The 20,170-nt window shown below is 47.8% G+C and overlaps 1 protein-coding gene across 5 annotated transcripts in view; it reads right to left on the bottom strand.

Annotated features, from left to right (window-relative positions):
* Positions 1-1,908: 1,908 nt before the first annotated feature.
* TRPC6 (transient receptor potential cation channel subfamily C member 6) overlaps positions 1,909-20,170 on the bottom strand; it is a 109,827-nt gene continuing 91,565 nt past the window's right edge. For 2 of the 5 annotated variants that reach the window (XM_082683353.1, XM_082683355.1), the window contains exons 6-13: positions 18,140-18,373; positions 16,179-16,443; positions 14,592-14,787; positions 13,628-13,831; positions 11,812-11,886; positions 4,763-4,846; positions 3,380-3,455; positions 1,909-2,585 (exon numbers count right to left, since the gene is read on the bottom strand). In XM_082683353.1, the coding sequence (XP_082539479.1) occupies positions 2,434-2,585; positions 3,380-3,455; positions 4,763-4,846; positions 11,812-11,886; positions 13,628-13,831; positions 14,592-14,787; positions 16,179-16,443; positions 18,140-18,373 (1,286 nt within the window). In that variant the 3' untranslated portion in view covers positions 1,909-2,433. Of the gene's footprint in view, positions 2,586-3,379; positions 3,456-4,762; positions 4,847-10,648; positions 10,866-11,811; positions 11,887-13,627; positions 13,832-14,591; positions 14,788-16,178; positions 16,444-18,139; positions 18,374-20,170 lie in introns of those variants that run through there. The other 3 variants (XM_082683354.1, XM_082683357.1, XM_082683356.1) reach the window with 2 other exon arrangements.

Genomic DNA, 20,170 nt, shown 5'->3' on the forward strand with positions numbered 1-20,170 from the left:
CCGGCACACAGGAGTAAACGTTTCTTACAGTTCTGTCCAGTCCCGTTTCTTTATTCGGTTGCAAGCTCCTTGAGGTCAGACATGTATTTTCCATTCTGTCAGTCCATGGCAAGGTTTCAAGCAGACGTTTGGTTCTGGTGAGTCATCAGCTCTGCCTAGTAAGATTGTCCTGAATCCGTGTTACATCTCGGCTTCTGCACAGAGTAAAGCTGGGCCTGGACGTACAGACACGGGGACTTGGTCTTGTCCAGTGGGAGTCGGTGTGCCGGGAAGCATGAAGGCGGCTCAGCCCCAATGCAGAACCTGCTGGGTCACAGACATCCCCGGGCTGTCCTCCTTATGGTGCCCCGACCTCCAGAAAGCCCCAGATCCGAGAAGGGAAACGTGACAGAGGGAACAGGTTGTGTCAACACATTTCAACAGAGGAAGCACTTTATTTTTAAAGGTTATGCAGCCTGAGACTCGATGCGGGACATACCGCTGAGGTCTTGAGGCTGCGAAGGTGGCTCACGCTTGTGGTGGCGGCTCCGACCGACGCCTTTAACTGAGCTCTTCCTGCAGTTTTTAAAACCTTTCTTAACATAAGGTTGGTTTCTCTTTCCATGTTCCAGTTGAAAGGAAATTGGAAGCAGGGCCAACTCAGCGGCACTTTGGGGAGAATCTGACTGGACGTGAGGACCTCATGTTGAAGTCACAGGGCAGCACCCGATGGCGTGATTTACCCGGAGAGCCGGAGTCATGACTGTTCACTTCCCAAAACCTGTATCTCATCAAGTCAACCCACCTAAAGACACTGGAGAATCTCGGTATGTTTTCTCGATTCTCTGCCGTCAAACCCACCTGTGGCCAGAGCGCCCCCAGGCACGGAGGCCAACCCCTTGCTTGGCACAACACACAAGCTCTGTGTGGACGATGGACTGTTTTAATGTGTGGGTAGTGCCTTGGTACTAGATTGGTTTTTAGAACTTCTGATTCCAAAATTGTCATAAAATATCTGAAAGCTCACCTTTTCTCTATTACCAAATAGCTTCTCTATAAATAATACCCACAAGTACAAAATCACTGAATGTAAAATTTCAGATGTATTTTTGGATCTGGTTACATAAAGCTTTTCTGATTTAAATTAAGCCAAAGTTGGGGTTAATAGACTTTTGCGACCATTTTCTCTCCAGAATGAAGTTAAAAATTTGCATTCAAAGCCTCCTTTACCGATTCTAAAGCAACACTTCCCGTTAATGCCCAGCATCCTTTAAATGTTGGCGAGTCGGAACGTTCATTTGTCTTTCCACTGTTGTAGACGTCGCCTCCAGTCTTCAGTAAGAACGAACCCACCAGCAGGACGGGAATGCACTGAGAGCGACAGGGAAGTACTGACAAGTTCCCTCAATAATTTTTTCCCTTTATACCCGAGGCCAAAGGTGGGAATCCCCCTGCAAATAACCTCAGAAATGGCACCGGACTCTGCTATCACTAGGCCGAATCACTGCAGTCATCTGTGACTTTGCTATGTCTCTAATAAAGGGTGCTTACGGGGCCAAAATCTTTCCGTCACAGTAAGAAACCTAAGACAAAGAGGTTCCAAGGGTCTGTATTTGCTGCAAAAGAAAATGGGACAAGGATTTCATATGCACTAGTGCGTGCACACACAGGCACAAGCACGTGCCCACACATGCACACACGTGTGTGCACACACGTACACACTGGCACACGTACACACATGCACATAGGGACACGCACACTGGCACATACACACATGCACACAGGGACACGCACACTGGCACGCACACACATTGGCACGTGCGCGCGCGCGCACACACACACACACACACACACACATACTAAACCATGTTCCCAGGACTCAGTAGAGGAAGCACTTTTTCACTGTTAAGTGTAACATTTCCAGTGAGATGAATCCAAAAGCTCAGGAAAGATTTAATCGCATTTTGCACAGATATTACCAGTCATATTCTGTGGGGGACAAGCAGAGTAGACGATTCAACAGCATTCTCCAAATACCCACAGATATCCTTCCCCAGGTTTCAGGGCTGGAAGTCACCATCAGGGGACCCATAAAGCAGGCAAGAAGTTACCTGAAACCACCTTCAGGAGAAATGCTGTACGGGAAGTGTCCCCAAGCAGACACAACACGGAATCACATCATCACAATAGTTATACCCCAGAAAGCAGTTAATATAAACAAGCATCAAGCACTGGGCACAATTTTCATCATAATCTGCAAACTTCAGCCTGAACAATAAAATTCAATCACCAAAAATATTAAATATTGGGGTTTTGGATAATTGGATGATCCAAGTTATCTTTGGACATTTTCTTGTTTAAAAGGTGTTCACACTGGCACTTAAAAAAATAAATTGGAAAATAATATGGCTTCAAGAGGACAAATAAATATGATTTTTAAATGATGCCTTTGCATTATCTATTGCTTTCCTCTTGATTTGGTTCCATTGATAATTTCTCCTCAAGTTTTCTAATAAGTTCTGCTAGGTCTTCTGAATTCTGAGTCTTTTCTTCAAGGAGTTCATAGCGGAGGCTTGAGATGTCCTGCTTAATTTCCTTCAGTTCCCCTTTGAAAAACAAAAACGACAGTGGGTTAACGGTAACTGCAGAGGCGAAGGAACGAGGGTTACTGGGGGAGACGGAAAGCAGTCCTTCCACAGACATCTGTCGTCAGAACCTTTTCAGAGAGAAAAACTTCCTAATGGGGCAGGTTTCTGTTTTCTCACCTAAGCTTTTGGTGAATGAAAAGACTATCATATGGTTTCACTTACTTGTGAAGCATAAGGAGTAACATAGAGGACAGGGGGAGATGGAGAGGAGAAGCGAGCTGAGGGAAATCAGAGCAGGAGACGAACCATGAGAGACTGTGGATTCTGAGAAACTATCTGAGGGTTTTGAAGGGGCGGGGGGTGGGAGGTCGGGGGACCAGGTGGTGGGTATTGGAGAGGGCACGGATTGCATGGAGCACTGGGTGTGGTGCAGAAACAATGAATTCTGTTACACTGAAAAAAAAATTAAACAAAAAGAGACGATCGAGAAAGAATTGTAACAAATGTCCTAAAATAAAAAGGAGGCATTGGTGGCAGGTGTTGGCAGGAGTTGGGGTCAACAGCCTTCTGCTTTTCCCAACCCCTTCCTCCTCCCTCCCAGCACCCCCAGAAGCAGGACTTACTCACGCAGCAAGGGCCATCTGCCCCAACTGCGGAGAACGAGCCCACGCCCCTGTAGTCCGTGCACAGATGATCCGGGGGAGCCATCCTCCCTCCCCCGGAGCCCCCCCCCGCCCCCGCCCAGCCCTTCCCTGCGGTCCCCTGTGGCTCGGCCTCCATCCCGCACCACCGCTGGTCCCCATTCCACTCACCTTCGTTCACTTCGTCACTCTCCTTATCGACCTGGGCTTGTAGCACGTATCTTTTAATGAGCCTCTTCATAATTTTCTAGACCAAGAGAGGAGAAATCCACCTCAGTTTCCTGTTTGTGCCACGTCTCTCACTTGGAAGACGTGTCTGAGTCTGTCCTTCCTAAGGACTTCAGAAGGGATGGCTAACGAAGGCTCGGGTGATCTGTCTGGCAGAGAACACACGCTGTCACCAGATCATCAGAGCGAAGGCCACGTCCCCAGAGGGAACGACTCCGGTCACTTCTTGAGGAAACAAGAGCTTCCCAGCACACCCGCTCCTGCACGGGGCTCCTCGTGCTTCGGTCGCAAGGCGTCACAGAAACACACAGCCGTTCCACGGGAGAGGCTCAAGGTGCGGTTCATGTTGCATGTGGGAACCGGAGATGAAGCCAACGCATGCTTGTTTACGTTTTTTGACCTCCCTTACCGAGAAACAGAATTTCTACTTGCTGGTAATCCACGAATGGCTAGTTTCACCGTAACAAGCTTCTTGAGGACGTTGCATGTAGGCTACACGGCTCAGGAAGAGGACCAGGCACACGAGACCCGGGCGGACACGTGGTTAAGGCAAATCTTACTCTCTAAACCCCACATTAAATGCTGGACAGTAAAATACACTTCCAAAAACTCATTCTAGCAGGGTTCTGTCGGTTGGGCATCTGCCTTCGGCGCGGGTCCTGATCCCGGTGTCCTGGGATCGAGTTCCGAATCGGGCTCCCAGCTCAGTGGGACGCTGCTTCCTCCTCTCCCTCTGCCCCTCCCCCTGCTCATGATCTCTCTCTCTGTCTCTCAACTAAATAAAATCTTAAAAGAGAAAAACTTATTCTAAGGATATAATTAGGTGCATAGACAAGAATGTTCATAGTAGTACCACTTTTTTTAAATCCACTAAAATTAATATGTTTTGTTAAGTGAAAAACTGTTGTTCATTAAGTATTCACTCATTTACATAATGTTACATATACACGTAAATAATACTGAAGTATACGTAAAATTATGCACAGACATATAAATCATTTAAGTCACCCGGCAGAAAATCACCAAAAGGCAGTAGCGCCCCAGAGTCAGCGGTGGGGTCTGAGTTCCGTCGCACTCTCTTCTGTTTCGTGGGAGCAGACCGTCCGCAGCGGACACGCAGGCTTAGAGCTCTGCAAGCCAAGGCCTCGTCCCGGTTACTTACTCACGTGTCTCCAGCACCCGGTGCGTATGCGTTAAATTCATGCATTATTTTGATATTGAGAAAAACAACCTAATAGGTCATTTTCACGTAAAGAATCCCGTAGCTTGGGATTTCAAATATTACAAACGACTAGCCTTCTTTCTTTAAAAAACCATCTTGCTTACCTGATACTGCCTGGGAGGGCCACTGAAACTGTTCAGCTGGAAATCTTCCGAGCTCCGCACACTCGATTGCTTACTATGCCCAAGCTGTAATTTGAAAAGAATAAGAAATTCCTCTTATTCTTTTAAATAGATGTGATGGCATTTATTATATTCATTACATATGTACATTGTCATTTATTTGGCTTGACAGTCTGTCTTCCGAGACAGGCACGTCTCTGACAGAGGAGAGACCAGGAGGGAAAGTCATGGCAGTGACCTCAGGAGCCCACGGGTCAGGGAGCATCAGACCAGCACAAACCAGCAGAGCACCCACACCCGCAGTGGGCAGAATGGGCGTCCCGGGCTAACACCAGGCTAAGACTTTGTTTAGGTGCCAAGACATAACTAATGAATTTGAATTTGAACTTGAGGATCTGCATAGTATCGCCTGTGGTAGTCCTTTTCAAAAAAAATCCTTTTGCTTCAACAGATAAATAACAAAGATCTAAAGGAATCTGTAATAAAGGTCGTGAAGGGCCATATTACCACACGAAGAGACTGATTAAATAAACTCTTTGGGGCATTTTCTAAAAAGAAAAACTGGTTTTAAAAAGAAATACGTAGGGGAATTGAGCAAAACACAGCAGATCCAAATTGCTTTTTTTTTTTTTAAGATTTTATTTATTTATCAGAGAGAGAGGGAGAGAGAGCGAGCACAGGCAGACAGAATGGCAGGCAGAGGCAGAGGGAGAAGCAGGCTCCCTGCCGAGCAAGGAGCCCGATGCGGGACTTGATCCCATGACACTGGGATCATGACCTGAGCCGAAGGCAGCTGCTTAACCAACTGAGCCACCCAGGTGTCCCCCAAATTGCTTTTTTTGTTTGTTTCCGGGGGCACAACTGTTTTCCAGGAGACAAGAAACTCCAAGACCATCTTCCAAGACAGCCATGATTGACGTTCCCAACGACCTCTGAGTTGCACTACATAACTAAGTTGCCTTACGCGGCCACAGCGAACTCCAGCACACATCCACCCACAGAACAAGCGCGCACTTGTAGGTCCTGGGATAGACTCTGGGCATCCATGAAGAACAAAATGGTTATGATCTAGCCGGGTTACAACAATTGGAAAAAGCAATATGCAATTCTGAAAACACTCTGTGGACAGCACGCCTCTCCACGGAGCTGTTCGTGCTTCTCTTTCAACCTCCCCGAAAGTGTCAGCAAAACATCCCTATTCTTTTACTTTATAAAACATGAGGATAAAATTATACCATTGGCCAAATTAAGCAAACAGAGGCAGCATGTGTTCTCTGAGAGTGCTCTGGGCACAAAGCTGAAGAGTGAACTCTGGCTCTGTCACAGGCTGCTGTGGACTGGCAGGAGACATTCTGGAACTTTCTGCACTTGCTCTGACAAGGAAGGGAATGGTCCAGGGGACACCCCTGTTCCTCCAAATCCTACTGGTTGAGGAATTTGTGAAATGAATGCAAACTTCAATTCTATTTTTAGTAATGTTTTCATTTTTAATATTTTATTTTAATATTTTATTTTTAAAATATTTTATTTATTAAAAGATTCTATTTATTTATTTGACAGGGAGATCACAAGTAGGCAGAGAGGCAGGCAGAGAGAGAGCAGGAAGCAGGCTCCCTGCTGAGCAGAGAGACTAATGCAGGACTCGATCCCAGGACCCTGAGATCATGAACTGAGCCGAAGGCAGTGGCTCAACCCACTGAGCCACCCAGGCGCCCCTAATTTTATTTTTTTAAATGTAGTTGCTCCTTTATTTTTACAATGATACAACTCTTCTGGCCTTCACTATGACTTACGTTGTCAGGGCATCATCACGAGATGTGATGACTAGATTCAAGCCCACTTCCCACCCACCCCCGCCCCCCCGGTTGTGAGGATGAGGACAGGTTCCTAGAGGAACAGGATCCAGACGGGGCCATCTTTGTGCACAATGCCTCCAATTTATTTATTTACCATCTGTTCATGAACACACAGCTTTATGATTACAAATCATTCCCTCTTTCATTGGAGCCCACTCGTACAACCAAAAGTTGTTTGCAGAAATAGGAAAGTGAAAAATCATGTTTCTTCGGGGTTTTTCTGAAGATGAACGTATGGACCTTCATACTCAATATGCCCACCATCCCCAGTGCCCGCAGCTCACAGCACTGCAGGTCTGTGGAGATCATCTTTTCTCTGGTCGGGCTGGGGGGACAGGGTGGCAGCAGGGATATTTACTTTGTGTTACCATCACCGAGGCCCTGGGTGTTTGCTGTTCCCAGTTCCTGAGACCCCCTTTGCCCGGCCGGCTGGTTTGTGCTGCCCCACGCATTGTATTTTAGCTTCAAACATAAGCTCCTCAGAGAGGCTCTTCCCACCCACCCCGAGAAAGAGCTCCTGAGCTGCTTCACTCACTGGCTTGTGCACAGCCTGCTCGGCTCTAATGGAAGGAGGGATTTTTGTCTACACCATCCCAGGGTCCCCAGAGCCGGCACTGCCCAGCAGAGGACAAGGGCTCAGACCACTGGCTGGTGAAGTGAAGGAAAAAGAGCTCCTGGGTCCCCGACGGGTTCACCGGCTTTCCGGACCCTTTGCTGTACAAGACATGTACAATGCAGGTTCACACACCAGGACGGCCCACTCAGCTACACGTAAGGACACGTCGGAAACATGAAGAAGGAATGGAGGGCAGGAGGCAGGGGCCCTACACGGGCTGCTGTAAGAGGTAACCAGGCCGGCAAGGCCAGAAGGTGGTCTTCTGTCCTCGGAGTATGTGCATGATTATGGACGATCCAGAGCAAAGATGCTGATGTGTCCATAACCACAGGCACGTCACATTCACGCGGCCCCGGCACAACACACAGCAACCCCCACCCCGCCCCAGAGCATGCACCCCACCGGCCAAGTCCGGACCATCCCACCTGCAACCTTTCTGACCCTCTGGGCTGCATAATTCTTTATTGCGGGGTTTGCTGTGCCCTGTAGAACTCTGAGTGGTGTCCCCAGACTCTACCTACTAGATGCCAGGAACAGCTCCCCTCCCTGGCTGCGACAGCCACAGCGTCCCCAGCGATTACAAATGCACCCTGAGGCGCTGGTCACAGGGCGTCAGACCACCCCGGCTGGGAGCCCCCAGTGTCGTTCAGAGGTCTACCACTGAACAGTTACAGATGCATATGGATCGCTTTATGCACCAGCTCTTCTCTAAACCTGAAATATGAAACTGGACGCAAATACGACAGGAGATTCTAGTCAGTGTCTAATACAGAGTGCTGTTGAATAAACACGCGTTCAACAATTCTAGGAAAGAAATCGTGCCCTGGAGAGCCGCCCTGGAGGTGTGGGGGAGCCGGGATTCCCCTGCTGGCGAGACGCGGTACTGCGGGCCGGTGTGCACAGACCCGGGACAGGTGCCAACTCCGCGGGCTCCGGAGGCCACGGGAATGGTCAGAACCCTCAGGGATCTGGGTGTCTGCAGCCAGTCCTCACAGGAACGACGCAGCAGGAGTGGGGATGGAGAGCTCGTGGGTGGAAGCCCTGCTCCCAGGACACACGCACACTCCCTCGCTTTTATACCACATTCCTGCCCTCCTCGGGCTTCCTCTCACTCATCTCCCAGTAACTAGCTTGATGTTAGCATTTAGTCTACGGCCTGGGGCCAGTGAGGAGCCCAGACAGTTTGGACACGCTGTGCCATCAGCAGGGGCACAGAAAGGACACAGCACCGCGGTCGTTGCTTTCTCCACACTGGGGTCGGCAGATCTGACTTCAAACCCTGCCTCTGTTGTTGGTCTGAAACGAGACTCTGGGCCAGTCCCTTTAGCCCTATAACTTCACCTTGCTAATGCAGAATTAGCATAATTAAGGAAATCATAAACCCTCCCTCCCTGAGGTCATTAAAGAAAGAGGGTGTGTAGAATTCAGAACCTGGTATGTAGTCCGCGCTCTATGAGAATACACATCGTCTCTGTCATACAGAAGAACCATCTTGTGTCCAATATGTGGACTCAGGACTGTTTCATGTTGCATGTTAATCTAGTCGATCTCTTCTGGGGATGGTCTGCAGACCACTGCTGCCCACAGACGTGTCCCTCACTCAGGATGAAATGTTCTGTGATTCCCAACCCAGATGAGCACTAGAATATGCTAAGGTCTTGTCAGAATATCCACTTCCAAGCTTCACTGCCAGAGATTTTAGATCAATGTACGTAGAGAAGAGGATTGGGAATTTATATAAAGTCAATGGGAAACGCTGCCCAGGGACAGCAAAGAACCAGAACCACTGTGTCACATAATTATTTCATCCGATGATGGACAAGACACACTCTGACCTAATGAAAAGTCCAAGGACACAGTTCCTGGATATATAACGAACAAACAAGGCCCACATCTCATGCAACCCAGAGCCAAGCGGACAGAAGACGCAGCAGTGTCTGTGCCCTGCATTGGTCCACCACGTCAGGCATGCGAGCCACGCTCACACCGACCAGCTGAGCGAGATCTTTCCTGGAGCTTGCAGAGAGCCCTTGTTCGGGAAGTAATTTGGCACTTTCACTTTATGCAAGGCATGCTGAACGGCAGAGAACTGACCTTAACTACGCTACCCTTCCAGACTGAATCTGAGACCCTAATGCTCGCAAGGACCCCACTCAGTGCCTCCAGAGCTGCCCTCAGCAAAGATGCAGTGTTGTCACATGGCTCTTCCTACTGGTTCCGTGGAGCATCTGCACGGCTGCAAAGACAGTGCTGGTGCAGCCTGACCTCTTTAATCCTCAAGGAGTCAGAGAGAAGGTCCAAGTGGAATGGAAGCCTGGCTGTTCTAGATGTAGACTTTAGTGGGAAAGAAAGCAAAGCCGCACACACTGAGTAAGGAAGAATGAACCTCGAGAGTTTTGCTTAGTACCTATCAGGGCCAAGCCTGTCCCAGCGATCCATCTCAGCATCAACAGGCAAAAACAGTTAGACACACAAATGGCTGCTGTAAAAACCGCTCCCCCAGGAGTACAGTTAACGTATCAAGCAAAAGGAGGTGTGCCCCAATTTCTGTTTATCGCAAGCTTACACGCCCAGGGAAAGTAAAGTACATAGTTGTGTTACTTCAGGCCTCTAGGAATCAAACGCCAAGACCAAGTTAGAAGGATGGCATGGATCCGAAATACCGCCTCCGAGAGACCACGGGGAGGAGGGGCAGGAGAGGCAGAAAAAGCTTCCGAAACCTGAGGCTTATTAGCTCACCTGTGGAAGGGCGGAGGGCAAGAAGACTGAGAAGGGCAGCCAAGCCAACACGGTGCTGCGCATGACCAGGGCCCCAGGACGGCCCTGCACCTGCTACAAATGCCTGGGACCGAGAGTGTGGCCCCCGTGGGAAGGCACTGGGGCTGTCTGCCGATCACACTATTTGAAAGAAGGGATGAGCAGCCCATCTCCACAATTGCACAAGGGACTCTGGATGGTGAAGCTGAATGAGAACTGATACTTTGCTGATTCACACTTAGGATCAGATACCACAGGCTCAGTATGGCTCTGAGTTTATTCTCATCCAGGATTAAAATAGGTGCTATTGGAAAGTGTGAGGTGATCCAATCCTTCTTGAAAAGATATAAAATCCGGGGCGCCTGGGTGGCTCAGTCGGTTGGGTGTCCAACTCTTGGTTTTGGCTCGGTTGTGATCAATCCCAGGGCTCGGGTTGTGGGATTGAGCCCTGTGTCTAGCTCCGTGCTCAGCCTGGGATCTGCTTGGATTCTCTCTCTCTCTCCCTCTTCCCACACCCACCCCACCCCCATGTACGTGCTCTCTCTCTCTCCCAAATAAATAAATCTTTTTACAAAATGATATAAAGTGCATTTTTAGATGATTAAAATGATTAAAATAAATTTTAATTTCCTACATTTTTGGAGAGATTACTAAGAAATAGTTATTTGATTTCCGAGATACTATAGTTTCTGTCATAAAGGAAAACGGGCGTTGTGATTCCCTTGACGTTGCCCGTGTTTGTGCGACGACCTGTTCACACGGAAGTGTCAGCGCTCAGCACAAGTGGGTCTGCTCTCCACAAAGCATTGCCGACTCCTCCCAACAGGCCGGTGTGATGCATTCAGCCATGGCCTCCCTGGTTGACAAATGGGGAAAACGAGGCTCGGGGAAGCACCAGGAGCTACTGTGTGGGGCGGGGGTGAGGGGAGGTCCCAATCTTCCAGTATTTAGACCGAAGCCAGATCGATACTTCCGGCGCCCCTGCCTTGTCAGGGGAGGTCACGGACTTAGCTTGAAAACAAAGCAATGACCTTGGTTCTGGGCATTTGTCCCCACGGGGTGGCCCATGGCACCCTCCTGAGTGGGGGCAGGGGAGCTGTGGCCCGGTCTGCTCCGTGATGCGGACACACGAAGCTGTCACCCTCGCGGGACTACAGCAAGCCCCGGAGAACCACGCAGCCTCCACCGGACCAGCCCCACAGCCCCTAGGCCTGAGGGGTCTGGAGGGGAAGGGACACACAGCCGTCTGCTGCCATTCACTATGTACCCTGCCCTTCTCCCAATGACATCGTCGGCAATGCCCCTCAGGGACAGGCGTGCGTGTGCCCTACTACACACACGCCAGAAGGAGGAAGCCCGTGTGCTCACGGTTGGGATCTGAGCCACATTAGAGCGCACGCCCCAGCAGGCGCCCTGCTCCTCACCAGCCACGCGGAGGACCGCAGGCCCTGAATTCCCCGACCAGCCACGACAGGTACGCCCTGGACACCTGCGCTGCTGCAGGACCCTCGTGTCCCCCTCGGTCCCCAGTGAGGTCCTCCACCCTCTCCGTCTGCCTCCCTTCCGTCACTGCTGCTGTATTTCACTGCCTGCAAGTACCGGAAGTCTACGTCTAATGTCTGCCTTAAATACACCCCGACCACGTTCGGCTCTCGGTAACAGGTTCTTGGAGGCATAATTAAAATAGTTAACTTCTTTCATGACTGCTACCTGTTTCTTGAAACTGCTTCTAAACATGGGTCCTTTTCTCTGAAAACATAAGCCTGCAATGCAGGACTTTGTATTTTCCAATGTGATCTTACCTGTTTTTTGTCCAGTGGTAATTTTGAAAGGTCTTCGTGACTTCCCAAAATCCCAAATTTCTTTTCTTCATTCCTCTTTCAAAAACAGACAGAAAAAAGTAATGAAACTAAGAACAGATAGTAAAATGAATACAACTGCAAATTCTACACTGAGAATTACAAAACCAACTACATTCTTTATTCCATATTTTAAAAGCCACCCGGTCTAACTCTACAGCAAAGCTCAGGAAGAGAAACAAGAGAAGCGCGCTCCTTGTGGGCTCTTCTCGATGGTGAGCTCTTGGAGACTTCACCTGCACAACAGGTTCGCGCGGGCTGCAGTTCTTTTTCTTTTTCTTTTCTTTTCTTTCTTTTTTTTCTTTTTTTTTAAGATTTATACATTTATAGGGGGAGAGAGAGGGAAAGAATCTCAAGCAAGAGTCAGACACCCAACTGACCGAGCCCCCAGCGCCTCAGGCTGCAGTTCTAATTATACCTGTAAAGGCCACACTTAAAAGTAAAGTGAGAGAAGTTCCTTCCACCGGCTCACTGGGTTCTAGACATTCGACACTGGAAGAATACAGTAAATGGGGTAGTCTTCCAAAAGTTTCACAATAGTATAATAATAAGTACTCTTAAACATGGCTTTAAAATCCTCAAAGCCCTTTCATATATTTATTTGATTTTATCTTTATGATGTGGATATGAATTCCCATAGGACAGATGGAGAAACTGAAGCTCAGAGAGCCTACTGTTTACTTGAGAGCCCCAAGAGGTGAGTAGCAAAACAGAGCAGAAATTAGAATGTTTCTCTTTTCTCAATCATTTGGCTCAACTGCCCACTCACTGTAGGAAGATCTAAAAACTCCTAATAGTGGTCACCCAGCATTTCCTTGCAGCATTGCTTGCAATGACGGGGAACTCACTACCTCACAAGGCAGCCCCCTCTGTTGGATAGATCTTGTTAGGACAAGTTTGTTTTTACATAGAACTAAAACTGAACTATTTGCAAATTTGCCCATTGCCTCTCTTCCTGTTTTTGAAGAGACAAAAACCAAACAAACAACAACAAAAAAAATATTTGACCAGGTATACAGCCTAGTCAAAATGGGAGACCTTTCGGGAGACCCAAAGACCTTTACCTTGTTCCCCTTCAGTCCTCCTTCTGGGGATGGAACAGCCAGTTCCTTCCATTCCCCATCCTACAACCCCTTAGGCAAACCTGTCCCCAAGCAGGCCCTTCTCCTCTGAACAAATCTCTCTTTCAGTGCTCCTCCTGGGTGTAGACAACTGTCCCCACCCCGTACACACGTCCATACAACATCCTGCCTGTGCCCAAAACACTTCTACGCACTGTATGTCTTTCACGGCTTCTTGAGATCGCACTGCCCCACAGGATGGCTGTTCCAACGACTACCCTGTGGTCTTTCTCTCTTTGAACCACTCAGTGCCAAGCCTAGTCTCCCATATTGCATGCAAGCAGGTGGTCTCTGGATTTCAGTGTAGAAGCTAAGAGTCTGTCAGATCCCCCCAGGTCGAAATGGGCGGCTGCCGATTCCCCATCCTGTGAGAACTGAAGGTGAGGTAGGGCTGAGGTCAGAGCCACGGCGCACACCACAGACAACTCATTATTACGGTTACATTTCATGAATTTCCCCTACATTCTTGTAAGTAGGAAATGAGCTCCTGCTGAACAGACACAAGCCAAAGGACCATGCCAGTTGGGGAATGACCGGACGTGCCCTCATGGACCACTTCATTTTAAAGGAATGGAATACAGCGGTTTGAATGATCACTGCATTTAAAAATGTAATTTTAAATGATCAAGTCAAATTACCTTGTTCATCTCTGCATCCTCCTGGAAACCTTTCTTACGGCCCTGGAACATCTCAGAAATCCATTTTTTAAGTCTTACTAAGAGATAAAACAGGGACTTTGGACTTGGCACCAGGTTGAAAGGAACAGGTAGAGTTCTTCCCTCCTCAAAGTAGGAAAACCAAAGTTTGGCCCTTGCAAACTTCCATTCCACATCAGCATCGTCCTACACAAACACACACGACAGCTCAGCAATAAGAGGCATAAACAGAATTACCCAGATTCTTCTAACAGCCTGGAGCTCAATGCCTGCAGACGCTCCCAAACCCCAAAGACCAGTCCAAGACTTGTCTTCAAGGCTAACGTTCTACTCAGACACTCTTTCCAAAACCTGTCTGAAATTTTACCACACTTACAGAACAAAGGATCTCAAAATGTGCATGTGTTTATAAGTACCCTGAAAGATATAAATGTATTATTCTACATTCTAAAAGAAGCCATGAAAAATCATTCACTCTTCTGTTCTACAGTAGCTCATAAATTTGATGAATTTATTCTGTAGGAGATCACAGATTTGACCAAAATTTCTAGAATCAAAATTTATTCTGTCACTCTAAATCCAGGAAGAGGTCAATTTTGAACATTACTACAAAAAAGATTTGGAGACTAGCGGTGTTTGTAAGCAATAATTTTTAAAAATAATTTATTTTTTATAAACATATAATGTAAGCAATAATTTTTTTAAATAAAATATAAATTCAAGCTGACATAGTATTTCTAAGGTGTTTTGTTTTTTTTTTTTAAATAATGAATCACACATTTCTTCATTCAGAGTTAAAATTTTCTAGCTTACTGGCCAGACAAGTACATAAAACAGGCAAGAAAAAATGAAAAGGAGCACGTGCTTTCATGACCATTGCTGAGGCAACACCTGGAATAAGTCAAAACATGTAGTCGCAGAGCGTACAGATGTGCAGAAATTATACCTCAATTTCCTGGAATGAACTGTTGATCATTGCAATGAGCATATTGAGCAAAACAATGACCATCGTGACATTATAGACTCCATAGAGAACATAACCGATGTTTTCAATAAACTTGTGATTGTAGTTGATGACCACCGACTTCACTTCAGAAAGTCCAAAGATAGCCCAGAACAGGGTCTTAAAGCTCTCCTCCACTCTGGGGAAATAAGGAGAGAAAGCAGGACAGTGTGGGAATGACGGTAATCCCATAGTAAGATTGAGTGGATGTAGCATCTTTGTGAATCTGCAGATATTCATGAGAAAATTCTCTCCTTTTCTGAACCTGCTTTCTGTGCAATGGGTAGAGTAACTTTCATTTCCCACAGGGCTGTAGGAATGAAGCTCTCAGCTCCAAACCTGGCATATATTAAGCACTTAAAAATGCTATTAACATAACCTCATAACCACAGAGAGCAACACTGAAGCAACCCGTAGCCTTGGCAATGGAAGCGTTAAATGTATTATTTGACAAATATAATACAATTTGTTGGAGTCCTATTACATTTCCTGCTTATCGATACTTCTGCTCATGTCCAATAAATAGGTAATAATAGTGTTTATGTCTTAAGGAAAATATGACAGTATAAACAAAGACACTATTACCGACATCACTGACGAGTCTTGGGTAGGAATGTCAACATGTTATGTGTAACTATTGGCCACGGTGAAGCCCCTCGGCTTAGCCGAGCTGCTTTCATTCTCTGGTAAACTGGACTTGAGAAGACTACGACTAACACTGGACTCTGTTTCAGTCAGCGCTTCTCACTGCAACACGGACGACCTAACACCTCAGTAATCAACTGTAAGCGTGCTTTAGGAAAACACACTTGCGGCCATGGTAAATCTAAGTCAAAACCCCTGTCACGGGGTGCCTGGGTGGCTCAGTCAATTAAGCCTCTGCCTTCAGCTCAGGTCATGATCTCAGGATCCTGGGATCGAGCCCCGCATCAGGCTCTCTGCTCAGCGGGGAGCCTGCTTCTCCTCTCTCTCTGCCTGCCTCTCTGCTACTTGTGCTCTTTCTGTCAAATAAATAAATAAAATCTTAAAAAAAAAAAGTACTCCCATCACTACCAACAAGCTAGATCTCCTCAGTGATAAGGTGGGTGAGGAAGGTGGCCGTCTTCTCAGTCCCCAGGCGTCTCTGACCAGTCAGAGCGCAGGGTCCATGCACTGGGGCTGGAGACCGGGACAAGCGCTCAGGTCCCAGCTTTTCTGCAGGCTCACGGCTCTGCAACGTTCAGAGAGTTACTAACTTGTCTGAGCTGCCATTTCTTCTTGTTGTGAAGCAGATCATAAAATGACGTGAGCGAGGTATTTACCAGAGTAACTGGGGCTAACAACACTTGCTAATATGACTGCGTATTAGGCAGGTATCTATGTTTTCGAATTCTTCCAATTTATTTAAAAATCCTCTCGTTCTGCTAAAGAGAATGAGATGAGATCTCTTCCAGAACATCAGGGACCACCCCAGGGACATCTGTGTACCCTGCTGAGCTAACATTTAGTTAATCTACAGTCCCCACCACCCGTGCGTCTGAGATCACATACGTGGTGAAAGCTTCGTTTTGCTTTGCCCCAATGTAGTACGAGTAGAGGTTGAACATCCCGATCATGAAGGCCACAAACACCATAATGAAGATGACCATGAACTTGAAGATGTCCTTCACTGTTCGCCCCAGTGAGATCTGCAGAGGTCCGAAGCTCTCGTTGGCTGGTAAAATATAAGCTATTCTTGAGAAACTCAGAACTACGGCAATTGCATAAAGACCTTCAGATATGATTTGAGGATCAGAAGGGTCCCACTTGATCCTGGCTAGGAAAGAGGAAAGAAAGAGTTATCCTGAGTTTCCATAAGTTGTTTACTTAGGGAACTTCTTTTCTGTTAAAGAAACAGATTTACATTAGCAATCAAATATCTGATGGAAAGGTGATCTTTAAGGGTCGAGCATATTGAAGCTTCTGAATTATAAGACGATTCTCCTGATTTGCTGGCAATTTTCCATTAAAATATAGCATCGCGGCTAAGAGCTCGAACTAGGTGGGGACTTGGTACCTGCAGAAATTCCTGTGTGTGTGTCTGTCTTTGTGTAAAACTGGTCCAGGTTCTTTAAGTTCTCCTAGTTTCATTTTCCCACCTTTAAAATGAGATACTCCCATTCTTCCTCTCTCATCTATTTGAAAATTCAATAAACCAACATATATTTGGCGTTCAGAACACACTTGGCACTACACAAGGGGTGTGCTTATTATTTAACTTTAAACTAAAATCCCACTGTAATGTAATCCAGGGCTTGCAAACTACTGGCCGGTACTCAGCCTACTAGAAACAATCTTCATTGGTTGCTCAAATAACTCTATTTTCCCATAAAAATATAGCCAGTATTCATTTTTTTCATTTTTCTGGCATTATTATATTAGGTCATTAAACCCAATGAAACCGTTATGAAGAAAACTGCAAAACAACGTGTAAGAAAGAGGAAAAACAGGATGATATTTGCTTATTTGCTGGGAAATGAAATCAAGAAGGGATACGAGAAAATTAGTCAAAGCACTTTCCTGTTTTATAGTAAGTCTTTAAGTACAATGTATAAAGAGATAGCTGTCACATTTAAAAATTCTGCATATTGAAAAAGTGTTGACTGTTAACATAAACATTAGAAAATATGGATAAAGAGATTTCCACCTGATACAGCCAAGAAACGCACAGAGATGCCAGCTGAACGTTAACTGATTTCTTACCAGGCATTAGAAACAAGCATTCAAAAGGGTTCTATCGTCCCTACCCCAGGGTTCTTCAAGGAGGGACTTCCCCTAAGCACCCCCCACATCTGTTTCCATCCCTGTCTCCCCTTCCTCTTGGGGGGAGGGGGAACACTTCCTGTGGCTGCTACCCCGGGAGGTGATAACTGAGCGTACTGAGCTCAGCTCCGTCCTCCCGTTCCAGAGATTCTCGTCCGCTCCTCTGTGAAGGCATCTCACACCTGCTGCTCTGTCCACCGCTATCTGGAGACCCAAGGACACATCGGCCTCGTTCTGAGGGGCTCAGTACTAGCTTGTCCACCCTGAACTTGATCAGCACTAGAGGTTGGGATCTGGCCTCCTAGCTTTCTGTTTGTTTCCCCTCGAGTTCAAAGCCATGTGACTTACAAGGAGCCATCTGGGGATCCCACCGGTCCCTTGCGGCTGCATAGTTTAGTGCCTTAAATGGAAGGGATACTCACACGTGTGCTGTCTTGGAAAGACACACACACACAAAAAAACAAAGACATAAGACAGGCATTCGCAATGGCAGTGCACCAACTGGTCCGAGAGAGAACACGACAGGGTTCTTGGGATCCAGCCAGGAGGAAGACGACAGGCAGGAGAGAGCACGCTCCTTCAGACAGACACTTCCAAAGAAGCCAGGAACTCTGTGAGAACTGAGTAGTGACCAAACTCCAACTGACTCGCTTTCATCAGAAATCTGTGCATTTTTATTAACTGACATTGACTGTGCACTCCAAACTCACCCAAATTGTAATATTTCACATTGTCTCCCAATGTGACTTTGGTCAAGTCCTTCAGAGTATCATTTGCATCAATGATGCGCTGGGCTTTGGAAGCATGCCAAAATGCCATGAATCTTGCAATGAACGATGCCGCAAAGATGGCCAACATACCAAAGTCAAGCATGTTCCACAACTCAAACAAGTACTCCTTGGGGCCTTCTGTCCAAATCTCTTTACATTCGGCCCATATCATGCCTGCGTTAGAAAGGGGTGAAAATAGATCCAATTCAATTTCAGTCCAGGCTTAGCTCTTCCATAAAACAAAATAAGTTTGAAGGGTCTCCGCCTCCCATTCGAAACCCTCCAAAACCGGGTCACAGGCCACCCGTCCGACCTGCCTCCCGCGTCCCCACGGGTCTCCATCCGGCCATCACAGCGGATGGCTAGAAGACAAGCGGACAGAGCTCGAGAGTGCTCTAACAACCATCTTCACTCCTTCACGACTTGAGTAGCCCCACACCCAGCATGCAGCCCAACTTGGGTGTGAACTCACAACCTTGAGATCAAGACCTGAGCTGATGTCCAGCGTCAGGCGCTTCAGCGAGGGAGCCACCCAGGCCCCATCAAACAACAATCTTTAATCCATTGATTCTACACATAATAGTATTTAAAGATGTTCCGGGGCACCCACAGGGGAGATACGCTGACTGCCTGCTCGGTGGGGAGTCTGCTTCTCCCTCTGCCCCTCCCCCAGCTTGAGCCCACTCAGGCTCTCTCCCTCTCAAATAAATAAATAAAATCTTAAAAAAAAAATCTAAATAAATAAATAAATAAATAAAAATTAAAAACATCTAAGCTGGACACTTTGAGCCACTCAGGCGCCCCTAAAAGTAATGTATGACTCTTAACGAAAAGCTTAATAATCATAATTATCAGGAATGAATTAAACATACATTTCTATGTGCCAAGCACTGTTAGGGGCCGCATGTATACCAACACACACGCAAAGCCGGCACGTGGGCAATTAGCTTGATGACATACAGGCCGCGTCCGAGGGACGGTTCTTATTTTACATAAACGCTCAGTGAAATGTCACACTTGTCCTAGTTCAGTGGTATCTGGTCAATGCCAGTCATATCTCCAAAGAACTCCCGACAGATCAGGCTCTGCTTCCTCCTCTCAGGCGATGTGGTGCTGGGCCTCCCAGTATTTCGTGGACATCTTCTCCGAAAAACCCCACCAGCGCTCCAAGGGCACCCACAACCCGGACCTGCTCCTCAGCTTCCCCCGCCTCATCCCCGCCCCTGGAGCGCAGCCGCCACGCAGCATCCCAGGTGCGGTCCACGCGGCCCCTCTGTGCGCAGTGAAGCCCCCACCAGACCCGCTGCTACAAGGCCGAGTCCCCGCCCTCAGCCCACTCGGTGGGGAGGTGGCCGCGGTGCTCCCCCACCTCCAGATTCATCCGCCTCTCGGTGGCTGTGACCTCGCTAAGTCCCCGCGCTGAAAGCCACAACGGCCACCTCACCACCCCCCCTACCGCCCCCTACCTTCGAGGCACCTGCGCTCCAGCGGGGGGAGGGGTGGGGGTAGGTATGGAGCTCCGCGGGGAGGGAGGGCACCGCTCCAGACATGCACCTGCGCTCCGGGGCTTGGGGGGTGCTAGCGCTGGGAGGGTGGGCTGTGAGGGTGGGAGGGCGCCTCTGGGACACACATCTGAGCTCCAGCACGGCCACCTGACCTTTCAGCTGTGCCAGGGGCCGTCCTAGCTCCACAGCTTCCCATGCAACCTTTCTAGGACTTGTAATGTCTTTCGTCCCCCAACACTCAGTCTGGTGACACTGCCGTATCTCCAAAGTCTTAGATGGAAGGTACTGTCCAGGGAGGCCTGCTCTGCCCTGCCTACACCCTCCTCACTCAGACCTAGATGCCCCGTCAGTGTATGCTCATGTTCCCCTAACACCACCTCAGGTAGTTGTCACGTGGGTTTCAGCGATGAATTTACATATCGACCTGACCCCCGTTAACTTCCGTCCTGCAAGGCACTCTCTAGTC

The sequence above is a fragment of the Mustela nivalis genome (genome assembly GCF_964662115.1).
Source record: "Mustela nivalis genome assembly, chromosome: 9".
Classification (NCBI taxonomy): Eukaryota; Metazoa; Chordata; class Mammalia; order Carnivora; family Mustelidae; genus Mustela; species Mustela nivalis.